Below are 20,923 nucleotides of genomic sequence, written 5' to 3'. Positions count from 1 at the left end.
TGTGTTATGTATAATTGACAATAAAATGACCTTGCACTTGTACTTAGGCGATATCCTAGCCATAGGAATAAATGGACAGTTTACTATCTCATAGAACGATTATAGCGCAACACAGTTGTTTATCGATACCATATTAGAGATTTTTGTTGTGCTGAGACAATTATCCATTTAAGATTCTATTCTTTTAATTGTTAACTTTTCATCGGCTAATCAAGAATAGCCTTTATAGTGCCAACATAGCAATCAAAAGAATATTTTATTAATGCATAATTTTTATAGCTAATGACTCTATTGAATAAACGATGGCCTTGCCAACCGTTTTGTTGTCATGCAAATTATAAACATAGCATAACGACAGTAAGTTAGTAACCACCCGTTGTCCGCTTACTTTGAAGTTAGAGTATTTCTATTAAACAGCTACTAATTCCTTTAATTAACCATCTCAAGGCAACAGTTAATTTGTAATCTAGAAAAATATAGAAATCAATTTTAATACCGGTAAGGATAAATTTTGATTGGTAGTATTTTTAATTGCGTTGGAACTTTGATATCATCGAACTACTTTACTGATTAACATTTTATAAAAAATCGATTTTCTTTCTAGTTTACCTTTGCTTTAATTATCCTAACCTCTTAGAATCACACTCAATCCTTGAAGTATACAAAAGTGCTAAGATACATAACATAGCTAGGATAAAGTAAAGAGTTCTTCTAAACATATACTTTACAAGTAGTAAGCTAATTATTAAGAAGCACTTTTATCCTTAGATATACGTAAATACACTTGCATATACTCCTACTTGAATAAATTGAAATAAATTCTTCTCTGTTAAATGGGATGGTTAGGAAACGACTCTTTTTTACATAATATTGCATTGATAGTAGTAATCAGAATTATTTTTTCTCATAATACATTTATAAAATATAAAAGAAAGGAGCCATAAATAATCTAGATTGATCTATTTATCCTTGCTATAGAGTTTGCAGTTATCGACGAGAACTGAATTATTACAAGATCAATTCTATAGAAAAATTACTGTGGCTATCTGGTGTAATACTTGACAACTAAATGATTACAGTGTCAAACTGTCTTGATATTACTATCTTTGATTAGGAAGTGTCAACAGACTAGTTAGTCAATATGCCAACCGATGATACATCAAGAAAGATTGTTGGCAGGAATACAAATCCTAGCCAACGCCATCGACATTTAAGAAAAGGTCAAGCGATGGTAGACAGAGAAAAAAATAGACCAAGATTGCAGCAACATACCTTGGTCACTGGTGAAACCATTAAAGACAAACAGGTAAAATTAAACGTAGCTATTTCGGTATATAGCAATAAGTTATCACTACTCTTTGATATATGGATACAGTCAATGTTGGACTCTATACTTTAAGCAACAACTTCTGTCTCTATCGAATTGTTATCCATGAATTGCCGAAAGACAGCGTTATCAATTGATATCGTCCACTATATCCGCAACAACATTAATTAACATAGGCATCTTGATATATATAAACGGACATCGACCATTTTGATAGCTATCCATTAAAGCAGATGACAGTTAACTTTTAAAATTAAAAATTGCTACTAATACTTCAATTTAACTTGTCGGAAGTTGATTATTAAAATACAAACTTGAGCCGTAGAGCATTATCCAAATTCGATATTTGACTACTTTTTCAGTATACTGTATTAGACTTTACAATTTGTGTGGTCTACACTGGTTTTTACCCATACGAACATTTTTAACGTAAGGTATCTAGTTTCGAAAGAAACTGGATATCATCTAGACTGTAATCTTTGCTAAATTCTAGTAAAAATATACTATCGTGCCATCTTATATCGATATCATTCATAACGGTTCTTTATCTCTTTCTTTGGGATGATATCAATCTAACCTACAGCAAAAAGCACGAGAAGAGAGGGAAGCAAAGAGAGCATCATTAGATGCGCGGCATGATTTTATATTGCAAAATGTAGCTAATGCACTGAATATTGATTATACTGAAGTTGAGGATTCTGTACTGGAAGGAAGCCAGGTAAGAATGGATAACACAATTACAATATGCAATAGATTGAAGGGAAAATAGACTCATTCAAATTACTGTGAAATAACTATAAAATTATCCGCTACAGATTGCTGAAATGGACAAATTTTTCGAAATTGATGGTGCAGCCCACTTAATATTTTTCTATCAAGAACTAGTTATACCTTACGGCGATAATGGTAGGCCATGGAATAGTGTTACAATATAGCGTAATTTAATGTTGCTGACATTAAAATTGCCCATAGATCTGGCATAGGATTCGTTACATGCTAGAGCTATAAACGCATTTGATACCTTTAACACAGTAAGCTGTGTATGAGGGATTGTCATTTCGATAATACAGCAGTAGGACATGAAGTAGTTTCATGACACAATTTCATATTGCTAAATGAAAATAAAGCAGAGATAGAAGCTCGCACTTTCCAGTATCTATTGAGGATAGACTTACCAATATATTTACGGTCGCTAATGCTATAACGTAGCAATAAATGGGTATCTTAATGAGCATTTTACAGACTGTAATATCAATCGCTTATTTAATGATCGATCTTAGACTTGAATAATATTGAAATTATTGTTGAGATACTCATCTTCAATTTCATAACTGCAGCTGTTGAATACGTTCGCTTGGGACCTGGTGGTGCAACTAAGATCAAAACTTCGAAATATAAATTGTATATAACCAATGGAAAGGATGATAAATTAAGCGGAATATGCATGTTCTTTCTCCGTCCTGACAATACGAAGCCAATTAATATGGAAAATATTACCAAAGTAAGTCGATTCAGCATATTCTTCTAGGCGATAATTTAAGTAGCAAACGAAAATTGGCTTACGATTACCTGTAACTTGGCATGAAGAATGATAAAATAGATTTTGTTCCATGTGATAATCATGTTGTTGCCTTACCCTTTTCACCTTTAGGATGTCGTTTTTGGATCCATTGATTGCCGTGAAGGAGGACTATTAAAAGCCATCGAAAAATTATTATCGGATCTTTACATTCCAGCTCTAACCAATCAATGTGAATGGGGAGATTTATCTTCCAGGCAACGACGTGTAGAATTTCTCGTCAGTTTAGATTCTTTCGTTAATATTTTAGCTGGTGCTGAGTCTAGCTTAAAGGACACAGTGGTTCTCAAAGAATGTGAAACTGTCGATTTATCTGGTATGACTCAGCCAACAGATTATGTTTCAGCAGCAAATTCATCAGACACGTTAGAATCTGTTGAAATACATGTTCAAGTATGGATTAAACAAATTGAACAGGTTGGTAGTTAAGGAAAAGCCCTATTATAAATAAGTACCAATTCATGTGGAGTTCTATCCTTCTTTTTCTATTCTAATTCACTCCTTCTGCTTTCAATCATCAATGGCAGATAGTTCTAAAATTTTTAAAACATCTCGTATGATGCTATAGGTCTTGGCCGAAAGTGAGCAAATGAGAAAAGAAGCAGATGATATCGGCCCCAAAGTAGAATTAGAGCACTGGAAGAAAAGAATGGCTCGATTTAATTCTCTCTTGGATCAAATTAAAGGTGTAGAATGTAAGGCAGCGATTGGCGTTTTACATGCTGGAAAATCGAAATTGTTAAAGGTAGATCAATTTATTTGCATAAAGTATTAAAAGGAACTGATCGAAAGAAAATCCTCCATTACTCTTCATCTCTACTTCAATTTTTATGATTATTGGGGTAACTAATAGAGTACTTATCGTTTTCTTACCAATATTTCCGCAGATATGGCGTGATTTAGATACTCGTATCACCGATGCAGCTAACGAAGCCAAGGATAACGTTAAGTTTTTGTATACACTGGAAAAAAGTTGCGAGCCTCTTTACAGCTGCGATCCGGTAAGGCCTCGTACACTGAATAGTTAGTTACTTTTAACCCACATAGATTGTCTGCTAAAATTCACGACATAATCTAGTAAAGCAATCATGAAATTGTTCGATCCTTTCTGCGCAAATAGTCCATCGACGACTTTGACATAATGATTTGATAAATATGGTTTTATTCTAGGTGGCAATGGTGGATGCTGTGCCTGGACTTATCAATGCTATTCGAATGATTCATAGTATTTCACGCTACTATAACACATCAGAAAGGATGACATCGTTATTTGTTAAGGTAAATTCGACTAGCTAAATGTGTTATTTATTGACATTGAATTTTACAGAGTCTATTGGATGCCACGCGTATATCATTATATCCATAACACTAACCATAATCATGTTAAACTTTCTTCTAGGTAACAAATCAAATGATTACCGCATGTCGTGCCTACATTACTAATAATGGCTCTGCCAAAATTTGGGACCAAGAACGTCCAGATTTGATTGAAAAATTAAATGCATGCATCCGATTAAATGAAGAATACCAGCGTTCTTTTCAAAGGGCTAAACAACGTCTTGAAGAGATACCGAATGAAAGACAATTCGAATTTAGTGAAATGTACATTTTTGGCAAATTTGATACTTTTACACGTCGCTTAAAGAAAATTATTGAAATGATGAATATTATCGAGCAATATCAATGTCTATCAACATCGAAAATTGAAGGAATGGAAAATATGGCAGCAAAATTTCAGGTCATTTTAACCACGATGAAGAAAAAACCTTATGATATCCTCGATCAGCGTAAAATGGATTATGATTCCGATTTCGAAGAATTTAAACGACAAATCCATGATTTAGAATCGCAAATCAAGTTGTTTATGGATCAAAGCTTTGATAAAATTCATAACACACAACGAGCTTTATACTTGATGAAGAAACTAGAAGCGTATGTATCTTACTTAAATCGCTGTTTTGATATATGCGTATACAGATCGTTAGTCTATTAAAAATAGAATTCGGGCCATCAGTGATAAAATTCCTATTAGCTTTGAGCATAGGGTTGCTGCTGCATTTCTGATATCATTTTGTAGTCTGTTAACTGTAATAATTGTAGTGAATGGTGTCGATATTATGTATTGAATGACTAGATTGGGATTGCCAAATCTGGATATTGAAGAAAAATATGAGAAAATTTTCTTCCATTTCGGTCGTGATGTCGAGGCAACGCAAAAACTCTATCAAAAACATAAAGCTGACCCTCCAGTTGGACGTGATTTGCCACCTATTGCTGGTAAAATTGCATGGGTAAGGCAGTTATATCGTCGCATACAGGATCCAATGTCGGTGTTTAAGACATTCCCTCGCATTCTGCAAAGTCAAGAAGCAAAGAGAATTATTAAAAATTATAATAAGGTAGCAAAAGTCCTATTAGAATATGAAATGATTTACTACCACGGATGGCATAAGCAGGTAATGGTTTGTAGTAAATTCTACGCCTATCTCGCAAAATTAGTAGTAGTTCATTACAGACTTCTAAATGATATCGGCCTATTCTAACAGCCCGTGTCTATGCTATGCTTAACCCAATTCTAATAGCTTTAGTTGAATAGATTTTAAAGTCAGGAGATATTAGTATGACCGTAGATAGGATAAAATCATATAGTCTTCAAGATTATTTTATTTGCTAGTATCTACTCGTTTATTCAAATGCTTCCTAAACATCTTCTAGATCGAAGCTGCCAAGAGTGGCTTGCATGCATCGTTGTTAGTCCGCCATCCTGATACTGGAGAATTATTTGTTAATTTCGATCCGCAAATTTTAACGTTAATTCGAGAAACGGATTGCATTGGACGTTTAGAATTAGAAATTCCGGAGGTCGCTGCTTCTCTTAAGGAACGCCAAGCATCATTAAAAGAAAGCTATCATATCTTAGAGGTTAGGCTCTAAGTATTTATTTGAAGTTTGAGAATAGATTTACTACTAGTTGATTACAATTTTACTATGCAGAATTTCATTTCGGATGGATAATCAAACTTGTTATTGCTACAGCTCTAAGAACTGTTTAAAATTTCTTATCCTCTAAATATTATCTTCATTTCAGCTCCTCCTTTCTGAGAATAAGCGAGTAAGATCGAAAATTCCATCTAACTTCGAAACATTGTTAATGCCTCACTTGGCTACGATTGATGCTGCACTTGAGCCAGGACTATCCATGCTAACATGGACGTCGATGAATTTAATGTCTTATGTTAAGCAAGTGCAAGAAAAACTTCAAGAGTTAGAATTATTAATTGATCGTGCAAACGACTTGGTCAAATGCCGTATTCAAGCGCTACTTACCGATATGAGTAATGTCCAATTATGTGAATTGCCCGAAGATGAGCCATGGTCAATCGCAGAGTTTGTTGAAAAAACGCAAGTAGGTTTATATGCTTTGACTTGGCCATTTTGCATTTTAGCAATATGTCCGTTACTAGTCATACTGTCAAGTTATTTCAGTATTGGCTTGAAAATTGAAATCAATTATTGTCGTTGATGAACTCGCAAAAATCGTAGCAATTATTTCAACATTATATAAGGAGAAATGAAAACTAATTTTGATTTCAATACTCTCAGGCATTATGCAATCGAGGTGCTGCTCTGTTAGAAGCTAAAAGTGCACAAGTAGAAGAAGCTGCTAATGAATTGGTCGATATGTTGTGGGTACCCGATGAAGATGATGAGGTCAAAGAATTGGAATTAGAGAGAGCAGAATCCAGTTTTAGTGATAAACCAGATACTGCTGCACAAGATAGTGATATAGAAGCTCCAGATACACCAAGTTTGCGCTCTAATAGTAAAATTGGTTCACCTATAACGGCAGCTGGTCGAGCTATACAGCGTCGCAAGGAAATGCGTGACAATTTAAAAATGGCTGCACAAGAGTTAATCTCTCATTTTAATCAAAGTAATTTAAATGCTTTATTACAAGTTACACGCTCTATCTTAGATGCCATTAAGCGAAGAGTTACCATTAGTACACGTAGCTATATTGATCGTGGAGATGTTAAGAGATCATTAAGTGCAACCTCATATGAAGTCAGAAGAAATGAGAAAGTGCCATGTTTCCGGGTCAAAGCTGTGCTATCTATTCCTAATGTTGTTATGCAACCAACACTAGAAGAAGTACAACAAGCAGTTAATCGTGCATGCCACCATGTCTTGTCTGTATCTCGCAATGTTTCCCAGTGGGGACAGGAAAGACGGCGGATATTAATCGATCGAGATCACGATAAAAGTGGTATATACGAATCACAAGCTATGAGAAGTCGCTCGGTTAGCAATGCTGCTAGTGATGATAGTCGCACTGATATATCGGCAATTCGTAGCCGTGGTAGTAAAAATAATCAAGGTGAAGGAGCCGGCGATACTATGACATTAGGTAGTACAATCGAGCCGAAAAAGAATTACTATAAAAATATTGCTGAAAATAAAGATATCGCTAAGCAAGTATCCATGCTGTCGACTGCAATTATGTCCACCAAGAAAGATATTACTACTGCTTTAGAAGCATTTTACTGCTATGAAACATTGTGGCAAAAAGATCGTGAAGAAGCCATTAAAGAATTCATTGAAGGCAATCCTAATTTAACTGAATTTGAAGCTGAGATATTATACTATCAACGAATGGAAAAGGAAATCGTTGGTTTGCCTGAATCATATAATGTTGGCGCAATTGCTCTTGTTACTGGTAATATAATAGTCGATATACGTGCCGGTGTATTTAGACTGTATTTACTCTTTACCCTACCGTTAAAAGATTTAATGATAAGCAAATACACTTCTAGATGATAGAATTATTGTACGCTTGAAATTATAAACAAAAATAAAAATATATAACTTTTCCTTTTATTATCATTCATTTTAGATACGTTAAAGCTATCATTAACTTCAGAAACCAAAGCATGGAAAATGTTACTAGGTCGTCGTGCCAACTTAAAATATCGTACTGAAATGGAAGATATATTTATGTTCATCGATGATTTAACTAAGCGACTAAGTCGCCCAATAAAAGATTTAGAAGATGTACGTAATGCTATGGCTGCATTAAAAGAGATTCGAAATTCAGAAATTAGAATCGATATGTCGATTCCACCAATTGAGGTAAGATTTTAACGTTTTTGTACTTTTTTATTTCATTAATGTAGACATACGAGCATACTTAATTACCTTAACTACTATCAACACTAAAACCCGTATATATCAAAGTACCGGTAGTCAAAGATTATGGAGTCAATTTTTGAATATTTACTTATGCATATGTTCTAGTAACTTAGACTTGGATGCCTATCAAGTAAATAAAGGCAGGCCAAAATTTGAAAACATCAATAACTTTTTTTCTTATTATTTATAGGAATCATACGCTATGTTGCATAAATATCAATTGTTAGTTGAAAAAGATGAAGCAGAAAGAGTTGATACCTTGCGGTATTCATGGGAAAGATTATTAACACTGGCGGCGGAGATTCAGACTCAATTAATTGTTATTCAACCTGAGTTTAAAGCCAGATTATTAACTAATGTTGAAGTTTACGCTTTAGATACAAACAAATTTGTTGATGAATTTAGACTTGTAAGTCAGGCAATGAACTTATTGCTACAACTCTAGTCGGTAGATTTTTCAAAACTGCTTACAGATATAATGATTGTCGTTTATTGATCGTGTAACGACTTCATTTACTATTTAGACCGGTCCTATGGTTGTCGGTATACCACCAGGTGAAGCTAGTGATCGATTAATTATCTTCCAAGTGAGTTATTTTTAACATTTTACGTGATATATAGACATCTAAGCTATCAGCGAAGTCCTTCGAAAAAAATAAAAGCTACGGTATCCTCTAATTTTACTTTTCCTGATAGAATCGTTTCGATACATTATGGCGCAAATTTGTGACATACAGCGGTGGCGAAGAATTATTTGGATTACCAGTTACCGAGTATCCAGACTTATTACAAATCAAGAAAGAACTTTATCTTTTACAGAAATTATATAGCCTATATAATGATGTTATTGACACCATTAATGGCTATTATGATATACCATGGGCCGATGTTAACATAGAAAAAATCAATATTGAATTACAAGAATTTCAAAATAGGTTAGTAATAAATTTAAATTAGCGGCAAAGATAAATATCGATGCTTAAATGAGAAAGTTTCATTAAACCTGATTGAAAACTTTATAAGTTTTGGTTTAATAATATCGTTTGATAATAATATTAGATGCCGACGATTGCCCAGAGCCTTAAAGGATTGGCCAGCATACAATGATTTAAGGAAGAAAATTGATGATTTTAATGAAAGCTGTCCATTACTTGAATTAATGACCAATAGAGCCATGAAAAGGCGTCATTGGGATAGAATTGCACAATTAACTAATCATGTCTTCGATGTCGATTCAGACACATTCTTATTACGGAACATTATGGAAGCACCATTGCTGGAACATAAGGAAGACATTGAGGTAGAGAATTAAAATAAAGTCGCGTATTTGTATTTTTCAATCAAATAATTTGAAAATTATTTGAAGTTCATCCGTAAAATAAAGAATATTAATTATTACGATCTAGGACTCATAATCAAATAGTGCAAATTTTAATGATTTGATTTGATCTTTAACAGGATATTTGTATTTCGGCTACAAAAGAGAAAGATATAGAAGCTAAATTAAAACTTATCGTTAACGAATGGAGTACTCAAGAGCTGAAGTTCTCTACCTTTAAAAGTCGTGGTGAGCTATTACTTCGTGGTGATCATACATCAGAAATTGTTTCCCTCATGGAAGATAGCTTAATGATCCTAGGCTCCCTTATGAGTAACCGGTGAGCAAAATATTGTTAACTTTAATTAGCGGTAAAAGGAAAATAACTAAATGAAATATATATGTTCTATAGCTATAATGCACCGTTTAAGAAAGATATTCAGTCATGGGTACAAAAATTATCAAATACAACTGATATTATCGAAGATTGGTTGCAAGTACAAAATTTGTGGATCTATTTAGAAGCAGTATTTGTTGGTGGTGATATTGCTAAGCAGCTACCCAAGGTCAGCTATAGTAATGATAGTATTTAACTTTTAAGCTACCTTTCTGGTACGTCTAATGATTTCCATGCACTACCGGCACTTATTATGAAGAGTAAAATCGTATATGATTTTTACTTTATATAAGGTAATTAATATGATAATATTCTTTCATATACTTGATGACAATATAGGAGGCAAAGCGATTTCAAAATATCGATAAATCATGGGTTAAAATTATGACTCGAGCTCACGAAAATGTCAATGTTGTTGTTTGTTGTGTTGGTGACGAGACCCTTGGTCAATTGTTGCCTCATTTACAAGAGCAACTAGAATTATGTCAAAAATCCTTGAGCGGGTATTTACTACTGATACTAATTTAATGATAAATGATAATAAGACTGAGATTGATATAGTAGGATTAAAGCCTAATAGCTATATTAATAAGGCCGTAAAAATGAAAGATTATTTACTTGATTTAATCACACGTTAATAAGGTATCAAAAGCCACAAATATCACTCAATATTTCAGGCCTTAATTTTTGGAATTATCATAATTACAGGTACCTTGAAAAGAAAAGATTGGTCTTTCCTCGCTTTTTCTTCGTATCCGATCCGGCATTATTAGAAATTCTTGGTCAAGCAAGTGATTCCCATACTATACAAGCTCACCTCCTAGGAATCTTTGATAATGTTAAGAGTGTTCAATTTCACGAGAAAGATTACGATCGCATTCTATCGGTATCATCTCGCGAAGGGGAATCGATCGAGCTCGATAAAAGTGTTGTTGCTCAAGGAAGTGTTGAATTATGGTTGACCAATTTACTAAATACAGTCCATCGTTCAGTTCATGGTATCATTCGTCAAGCTCATGTAGCCATTAATGATCAAAACTTCAACTTGATTGAATTTTTAAATATCTTTCCAGCTCAGGTGAAGTACTTCGTAATAATTAAAGTGTAATAATGAAGTTATGATTTAAATAGTGGTCATCAATTTAATGAATGTGATTCGAAATATACGATATTGATAATAGTGGATTCCGTAACTGGTTAACATGAAAATTTACCGTTTTTAAGTGGTACGATATCTGATCGAATTTTATTTTACCAATTTAACAGATTGGTTTACTTGGATTACAAATGATCTGGACGAGAGACGCTCAAGATGCGCTAAGAAATGCCAAACAAGATCGTAGAATTATGGGAGAAACCAATCAAAATTTCATAAGTATTCTAAACGTATTAATCGATATGACCACAAAAGACATGAGCAAAATGGAACGTACCAAGTATGAGACATTAATTACTATCCATGTCCATCAGCGTGATATCTTTGACGATTTAGTACGCCAGCATATTCGTTCACCTTCTGATTTTGAATGGCTCAAGCAGTCTCGATTTTATTTCAATGAGGATCTCGATAAATGCATCATCTCTATTACTGATGTTGATTTTCAATATCAAAATGAATATCTCGGTTGTACAGAGCGATTGGTTATTACACCTTTAACAGATCGTTGCTATATTACATTATCACAAGCTTTAGGAATGTCATTAGGTGGTGCACCAGCTGGCCCTGCAGGTACTGGTAAAACTGAAACAACCAAAGATATGGGTAAAGCATTAGGAAAATATGTCGTCGTATTCAACTGCTCCGATCAAATGGATTATCGTGGTCTAGGTCGTATATTTAAAGGTTTAGCCCAATCCGGTAGTTGGGGCTGTTTCGATGAATTCAATCGTATCGATTTACCTGTTTTATCCGTTGCAGCTCAGCAAATATCAGTGGTATTAACAAGCAAAAAAGAGAGAAGGAAACATTTCATCTTTACCGATGGTGATAATGTTGATTTAAGTCCAGAATTTGGTATTTTCTTAACCATGAATCCAGGCTATGCTGGGCGTCAAGAGCTACCTGAAAATTTAAAAATCAACTTTAGAACAGTGGCTATGATGGTACCTGATCGCCAAATTATCATCCGTGTTAAATTAGCTAGTTGTGGCTTCTTGGATAATGTTAATTTAGCGCGAAAATTTTATACCTTATATAAATTATGCGAAGAACAGTTAACCAAGCAAGTCCATTACGATTTTGGCCTACGAAATATTCTGTCAGTATTGCGTACACTTGGCGCTGCTAAACGATCTAATCCACATGATGGCGAAAGCACAACTGTGATGCGTGTTTTACGTGATATGAATTTATCCAAATTAGTCGATGAAGATGAGCCACTGTTTTTAAGCTTGATTAACGATTTATTCCCAGGTATTAATCTGGATAAAGCTGGTTATCCAGAATTAGAATCAGCTATTGATAACCAAGTTGAATTATCTGGCTTAATAAGTCATCCATCATGGAAATTGAAATTAATTCAGCTTTTCGAAACTCAAAAAGTACGCCATGGTATGATGGCATTAGGTCCTAGTGGTGCTGGTAAAACCTGCTGTATTCATACGTTAATGAAAGCAATGACTGAATGTGGCCAACCACATCGTGAAATGAGAATGAATCCTAAAGCTATTACAGCATCGCAAATGTTTGGACGTTTAGATGTTGCAACCAATGATTGGACTGACGGTATCTTTTCAACATTATGGAGGAAAACATTGCGTACCCGCAAAGGTGAACATATCTGGCTGGTATTAGATGGGCCTGTTGATGCTATATGGATTGAAAATTTAAATAGTGTCTTAGATGATAACAAAACTTTAACATTAGCTAATGGTGATCGCATACCAATGTCGCCAAACTGTAAAATTATCTTTGAGCCTCACAATATCGACAATGCTTCTCCAGCGACAGTATCGCGCAATGGTATGGTCTACATGAGTTCATCGGGTCTTGATTGGAATCCTATTTTAGAAGGTTGGCTTAAAAGTCGAACACCACAGGAAGCTGAAACATTACGCAGTCTATTCTCCCATACATTTGCTGAAATATATCAATTTGTCAATCAAAATTTAGAAGCTAAGATGAATGTCTTAGAATGCAATTACATCTTTCAAGCCATACGATTACTCGATGGATTAATACCAGACAAAGATGATGTCGGTAATGTATCACCGTTACAATTAGAGCATCTATATACCTTTGCCATTATGTGGAGTTTAGGTGCCTTACTTGAATTAGATCATCGTGCTAAATTGGAAACCTTCATGAAAGAGCAAGGTAAATTAAGTTTACCCCCAGCTGATGAGGATAACCATGAAACAATATTTGAATATATGGTGGACAGCCAAGGTCAATGGCAACATTGGTCGACACGCGTTGAAGAATATCATTATCCAAAAGATCGCACACCAGATTATTTATCCATCTTAGTTCCCAACATTGACAATGTTAGGACCGATTTCTTAATACAAACGATTGCAAAACAAAATATAGCAGTATTATTAATCGGCGAACAAGGTACTGCAAAGACCGTTATGGTGAAAAGTTATATGTCACGATATGATCCAGAAAAGCATTTAAGCAAAAGTTTCAATTTTTCTTCAGCAACAACACCATTACTATTCCAACGTACCATTGAAAGTTATGTTGATAAGCGTATGGGCAGTACATTTGGTCCACCTGCTGGAAAAAAAATGACTGTTTTTATCGATGATATTAATATGCCTGTCATTAATGAATGGGGTGATCAAATTACCAATGAAATTGTACGCCAACTGATCGAATTTAATGGCTTTTATAGCCTTGAAAAAGCGGGAGATTTTACAAATATTGTCGATTTACAATTTATTGCTGCTATGATTCATCCTGGTGGCGGTCGTAATGATATCCCTAGCCGTCTTAAGCGGCATTTTTGCATTTTTAATAGTACCTTACCATCCAATCAATCCATCGATAAAATATTCGGTGTTATCGGTACTGGTCATTTTTGCATTGAACGCGGATTTAAGCCTGAAATTATCGATTTAGCTGCTAAATTAGTAACAGTAACTCGACGCTTATGGCAATTAACTAAAGTGAAAATGTTGCCTACACCAGCTAAATTTCATTATATCTTTAATTTACGTGATTTATCGCGTATTTGGCAAGGAATGCTCAACAGTATTGCATCTGTTGTCAATAGCCAAGGCATACTATTGCAATTATGGAGGCATGAATGCCAGAGAGTTATCTCAGATCGATTTATTAATACACAAGATCAAGATTGGTTTAATAGAACACTCATTCGTGTAGCTGAAGAAGATCTCGATATGGATATTAGCATTGAGCCTTATTTTGTCGATTTCTTGCGTGATGCCCCTGAAGTCCTTGGTGACGAGCCAGACGATGCTGATTTAGATGCACCAAAAATCTATGAACCAATTCCATCATTTGAAATCCTAGAAGAACGTTTAAGAATGTTTATGGTTCAATATAATGAAACGATACGTGGCTCTGGATTGGATCTTGTATTTTTCCGAGATGCAATGATCCATTTAATGAGAATATCACGAGTTATCCGTACAGCACGAGGCAATGTACTTATTGTCGGTGTTGGTGGCTCTGGCAAGCAAAGTCTAACACGTTTAGCTTCATTTATTGCCGGATATAAAACATTCCAAATTACTTTAACACGCTCCTATAATGCCAACAATTTCCTCGACGATTTAAAAGTCTTGTATCGTATTGCTGGCTTCCAAGGACATGGTACGACATTTATCTTCACAGATCAAGACATTAAAGACGAAAGTTTCCTGGAATATCTCAATAATGTCCTATCATCGGGTGAATTATCCAATTTATTTGCACGTGATGAATTAGATGAAATATGTACTGATCTTATACCAGTTATGAAGAAAGAATATCCACGACGTCCTCCTACACCAGAAAATCTATATGATTACTTCTTAACACGCGCTAAGCATAATTTACATGTTGTCTTATGCTTTTCACCTGTTGGTGATAAATTCCGCACCAGAACATTAAAATTCCCTGGCCTTATTAGTGGCTGTACCATGGATTGGTTTAGTCGTTGGCCAAAAGATGCTTTAATTGCTGTTGCTGATCATTATTTATCGTCATTCGATATATCATGCACATCGGAAGTTAAGCGTCAAGTTGTTCAAGCCATGGGTGTCTTTCATGATGGCGTAGCTGAAAGTTGTACTGATTATTTCCAACGTTATCGACGTGCAACGCACGTTACTCCAAAATCTTACCTATCATTTATTAACAGTTACAAGATTGTTTATTATGATAAACGCAAAGATATTGGGGAATTAGCTAAACGTATGAATGTTGGTCTGGATAAATTACTTGAAGCCAGTGAATCAGTCCATTCTTTATCCAAAGAGTTGGCAATTAAAGAGAAAGAATTAGCTATTGCATCCGAGAAAGCCGATGATGTATTAAAGGAAGTAACAGCCAGTGCTCACGCGGCTGAAAAAGTTAAAACTCAAGTGCAAAAAGTAAAAGACAAAGCTCAAGCTATTGTCGATACCATTGAAAAGGATAAAAATATAGCTGAAGCTAAATTAGAGGCTGCAAGACCGGCATTGGAAGAAGCAGAAGCAGCATTGCAAACTATCAAGCCAAGCCATATTGCAACAGTTCGAAAATTACAGAAACCGCCTCATTTAATTATGCGTATTATGGATTGTGTTTTGCTCTTATTTATGCGTTCCATGGATAAAGTTCATGTTGATCTGGACCGACCACAATTTACCAAACCATCATGGGCTGAATCCTTGAAATTAATGGGTGGCAGCAGCTTTTTAAGCGGATTACAAAATTTTCCTAAAGATAGTATTAACGAAGAAACCGTTGAATTATTAGAGCCATACATTACTCAGGATGATTATAATAACGATAATGCTAAACGTGTCTGTGGCGATGTTGCTGGCTTATGTTCGTGGACAAAAGCTATGGCATACTTTTTTGGCATTAATAAGGAGGTTCTACCATTGAAAGCTAATTTAATTATCCAACAAGCTCGCTATGATTCAGCTATGCAAGATCTACAAAAAGCCCAATCTGATCTCGACGAAAAACAACGTGAATTAGATGAAGTTCAAGCGCTATACGAAGCAGCAGTCAAAGAAAAGCAAGATTTAATTAACGATGCTGAGACTTGTCGTCGTAAAATGCAAGCTGCTACAGCATTAATTGAAGGTTTAGCTGGTGAACGCCAACGTTGGACACAACAAAGTAAAGAATTTGAATCTGAAATTGGTCGTTTAGTTGGAGACGTCTTATTATGCACAGCGTTTCTCTCCTATGCGGGTCCATTCAATCAAGAATTTAGAAGTATCTTATCGCGTAATTGGCAGCGCGAAATGAGAATTAAGAAGATTCCATTTACTCTTAACCTAAATATATCAGGAATGCTTGTAGATAATACCGAAGTTAGTGAATGGTTAATACAAGGTTTACCAAATGATGATCTCTCGATTCAAAATGGTATTATAGTAACGAAAGCAACACGCTATCCGTTACTGATTGATCCACAAGGTCAAGGCAAGATATGGGTTAAAAATCGCGAAGCAAATAGTGACTTAATGATTACATTCCTCAATCATAAATACTTTAGATCACATCTAGAAGATTCATTATCACTAGGTAGGCCATTACTGATTGAGAATGTTGGCGAAGAATTAGATCCAGCATTAGATAATATCTTGGAGAAAAATTTCATCCGTACTGGCAGTACTCCTAAAGTGAAAGTAGGCGATAAAGAAGTCGATGTCTTGCCTGGATTTAAGTTGTATATTACCACCAAGTTAGCTAATCCATCTTATACACCGGAAATAAGTGCAAGAACATCAATGATTGACTTTACAGTTACCATGAAAGGTCTAGAAGACCAACTCTTAGGGCGCGTTATATTAACAGAAAAGGAAGAGTTAGAAGCTGAAAGGAGTAAATTAATGGAGGAAGTCACCGCTAATAAGCGTAAAATGAAAGAGTTAGAGGATAATTTATTATATCGTCTAACTAGTATCCAAGGCTCATTAGTCGACGATGAATCACTTATTATTGTCTTAGGCAATACAAAACGCACAGCTGAAGATGTAAGCCAAAAATTAGCCATTGCAGCTGAAACAGAAGTTAAAATTAATGCTGCACGTGAAGAATTTCGACCAGTTGCAACGCGTGGTAGCATCTTATATTTCCTTATTGTTGAAATGTCAATGGTTAATTGTATGTATCAAACATCGCTACGTCAATTTCTTGGCATTTTTGATATTTCAATTACCCAATCAGCTAAATCGCCTATTACAAGTAAACGTATTGGCAATATTATTGAATATCTTACCTATGCTGTATTCAAGTATTCATGTCGTGGCTTATATGAAAGTCATAAATTCTTATTTACACTACTTTTGGCGTTAAAAATCGATTTACAAAACAACAAGATCAAACGTGAAGAATTTCACACTTTAATTAAAGGTGGTGCTGCATTAGATTTGAAAGCTTGCCCTCCTAAACCATCTAAATGGATCTTAGATATGACATGGTTGAATTTAGTTGAATTGAGTAAGCTACCTCAATTTGCAGATATTTTAAATCAAATTAGTCGTAATGAGAAAGCATGGAAAATATGGTTCGATAGCGATGCACCTGAAGAAGCACAAATGCCTGATGGCTATCAAAACTCTCTTGATACGTTTAGGAAATTATTGTTGATAAGATCTTGGTGTTTAGATCGTACTATTGCTCAAGCACGTAAATATATTGCTAGCTCACTTGGTGAACGTTATGCCGAAGGGGTCATCTTAGATCTAGAGCAAATGTGGGAAGAAAGCGATGCTCGTATACCTCTTGTATGCTTATTATCCACTGGTTCTGATCCTACACCACAAATTGAAGCATTAGCTAAGCGTAATAAGTTAGATTGTCGAGCAATATCGATGGGACAAGGGCAAGAAATTCATGCACGACGACTACTACAACAAAGTATTGCATCAGGTGGATGGGTATTACTGCAAAATTGTCATTTAGGACTCAATTTTATGGAAGAATTATTAACTATAATGATTGATACCGAATCTTTACATGATTCTTTCCGATTATGGATGACTACTGAAGTTCATCCAAGTTTTCCAATTGGTCTGTTGCAAATATCAATCCGATTTACTAATGAGCCACCCCAAGGTGTTAAAGCTGGCATTAAGCGTACTTATGCTGGAATTAGTCAAGATCAATTAGACATTAATAGCATGCCGCAATGGAAACCAATGCTGTATGGTATTGCATTCCTGCACACTACTGTCCAAGAGAGGAGAAAGTTTGGCCCATTAGGCTGGAATATACCTTATGAATTCAATCAGGCTGATTTCACATCAACCATCCAATTTGTACAAAATCATCTAGATGACATGGATATTAAGAAAGGTGTTTCATGGAATACCATCCGTTATATGATTGGCGAAGTTCATTATGGTGGACGTGTAACAGATGACTACGATAAGCGCTTATTGAATACTTTTGGCAAAGTATGGTTTAATGATACCATGTTTAGCTCGTCATTTACTTTCTATAAAGGTTATGCTATCCCTAAAAGTAATACCATATCGCAATATATGGAATTTATCGATACTATTCCATTAGTCGATACACCAGAAGTATTTGGGTTGCATCCTAATGCTGATATAACCTATCAGAGTAACATGGCACAAGGTGTTTTAAGTACAATTTTAAGTATTCAGCCTAAAGATAGTGCAACTGGAGGAGGTGAAACACGAGAAAGTGTTGTTTATCGTTTAGCTGATGATATGCTAGAGAAATTGCCTAAAGACTATATACCTCATGAAGTTAAAGAACGAATTCAAATTATGGGCCCATTATCACCCATGAATATTTTCTTACGCCAAGAAATTGATCGTATGCAGCGTGTTATTGCTATCGTTCGCCAAACCTTAAACGATTTAAAATTAGCCATCGATGGTACCATTATAATGAGTGAAAATTTACGAAATGCTTTGGATAATATGTATGATGCACGAGTTCCCACATTATGGAAGAAAATCTCCTGGGAATCATCAACATTAGGATTTTGGTTTACCGAATTATTAGAGCGCAATCAACAATTTCATACATGGTGCTTTGATGGTCGTCCTAATGCATTTTGGATGACTGGATTTTTTAATCCCCAAGGTTTCCTAACTGCTATGAGGCAAGAAGTTACTCGTGCACACAAGGGATGGGCATTAGATAATGTTACACTACAAAACGATGTTACCAAACATTATAAGGACGATGTGAATTCTGCTCCATCGGAAGGTGTCTATGTCTATGGCTTGTACTTAGAAGGATCTGGTTGGGATCGTCGCGGTTGTAAATTAGTAGAGCCACCAGCTAAAGTTTTATATACACCTTTGCCTGTCATCCATATCTATGCTAGTAATACAGCAGTTCAACGAGATAATCGTATTTATGAATGCCCAATTTATAAAAAGCCAAAACGAACTGATTTAACTTATATTGCATCGGTCGATTTGAAAACTAATCAAGTTCCCGAGCACTGGATATTACGTGGTGTTGCACTATTATGTGATATCAAGTAAATCAACAAACTAATGACGCCATTGCTGAAATGAAGTTTTAAAAATTTTATGTACTCCATTCTTGATTGTACTCTCTTCTCTTTTATACTATTGCAACCGAATTACACCGTTTCTTAAAATTACTGTTGGTTTAGTTATTAATTAAGAATTAAATTTTAATACTTGGCGATATCTAACTTATATTTAACTATTAAGCTGCCAGCGATTAAATTAATTGCAATCGCTACGTTTTGTTTTTATATTTTACCTATTTTTGTTAGATTGCATAATTGTCAAGTAATCTGAAATTAGATAGTTATAGTCGTAAATGATACTTTTCTTGGAAGTTTTCTACCCTTCATTAATCAATTACAATTATTCAGTGATTAAGACTGAAGCTACTAAATAATAAATAGCCTTGCATACAGTAGTTTCTGATTTGTTCCCTTGTGGAAGATTACATGTAAAAATGATTATAAATCAACATTTCTTCTAAAAGGAATTAATATTACTTTCCTGTATCAAAAATACTACATTCTATTTGCAGAAAATAATGATTTAGATTGTCTTTATATAATAATGACAGTAGGCAAGGATTATGTCCGTTTATGTCTGAAGTTATCAGGTACAATAGATCATAGGTTATAATTAATTAAACGCCTACGTATTCAATTAGTAAGCAATTTTGATTATAATTTAATCAATGAATTGATAAATAAATTCAATACAAAATTTTAAATGGGTTTATGCCAATTTAATGATCGAAAAAGAAATTTCCCAATGTTGTATTTTTACCATCCTGTGAGTTAGTAGGCCGACTTTATCCTTACTTTCAGGTCTATCTGATCCATTTTATTCTATTATTGCCGTTACATCTAAATTTTGATCAGTCCCATACTCTACAAAAGACATTAAATCAGTGATAAATCATCCCTGGCTTTGCAATTAAGAATTTCTGTCTACAATGAAAACATTAAAACGGATAGAGGTCATTATTTATGATTCTACGAGTACTTTTAGTAATTATTCTTGCAGCCAGATAAGTTATACATTACCAATATAGAAATTAAACTGAAAGCTACCGATTTTAAATTCGCTCTCTATATACTGTATAATTTTCTAGAGTCATTTAATTGAACTTGTAGTTTAGATGGGTTTATAATTAATATAATCAGATCAAATCGTTTCGTAGCATCTTACGGAATGATAGTTAGATCGAACTAAAGAACATTTAGTTCAATTAGAGACTTGCATCAGGACTGCATTCAAGTTATACTCGTAAGTGTCACAAATTTCAATCCTCGCATCGCATTAATAAGTTGTAAAAATTTTTATTGATTATTATATACGTTTTCAAGCGTTGCAGAACGGGATCTACTCGGTACATGATTTTATTACTAAAGATTTAATCTTGATAATATTTTCAATATCTGCTTGAATAGCGTAAATAACATCGAATTTTTTGATAAAATTCTGTCAAAAAATTTACAT

The 20,923-nt window shown here is 34.5% G+C and overlaps 1 protein-coding gene across 1 annotated transcript; it reads left to right on the top strand.

Moving 5' to 3' along the window:
* Window positions 1–1,141: 1,141 nt before the first annotated feature.
* On the top strand, window positions 1,142–19,453 carry TRIADDRAFT_59929 (uncharacterized protein; the record flags this gene model as incomplete). The annotated part of the gene is made up of 23 exons (XM_002115929.1): window positions 1,142–1,306; window positions 1,911–2,045; window positions 2,143–2,233; window positions 2,665–2,828; window positions 2,979–3,323; window positions 3,475–3,651; window positions 3,794–3,907; window positions 4,077–4,184; window positions 4,306–4,838; window positions 5,041–5,362; window positions 5,622–5,828; window positions 5,995–6,312; window positions 6,510–7,623; window positions 7,801–8,036; window positions 8,287–8,505; window positions 8,621–8,683; window positions 8,793–9,031; window positions 9,156–9,396; window positions 9,555–9,754; window positions 9,827–9,980; window positions 10,151–10,314; window positions 10,520–10,889; window positions 11,078–19,453. The coding sequence occupies 23 exons, from the start codon at window positions 1,142–1,144 to the stop codon at window positions 19,451–19,453; spliced, it is 14,055 nt and encodes a 4,684-aa protein (XP_002115965.1).
* Between the last annotated feature and the right edge of the window lie 1,470 nt (window positions 19,454–20,923).

Source organism: Trichoplax adhaerens, genomic scaffold (assembly GCF_000150275.1).
Source record: "Trichoplax adhaerens TRIADscaffold_12 genomic scaffold, whole genome shotgun sequence".
Classification (NCBI taxonomy): domain Eukaryota; kingdom Metazoa; phylum Placozoa; class Uniplacotomia; order Trichoplacea; family Trichoplacidae; genus Trichoplax; species Trichoplax adhaerens.
The sequence above is the reverse complement of the archived record's forward strand: the minus strand, read 5'-3'. Positions and strand labels throughout refer to the sequence as shown.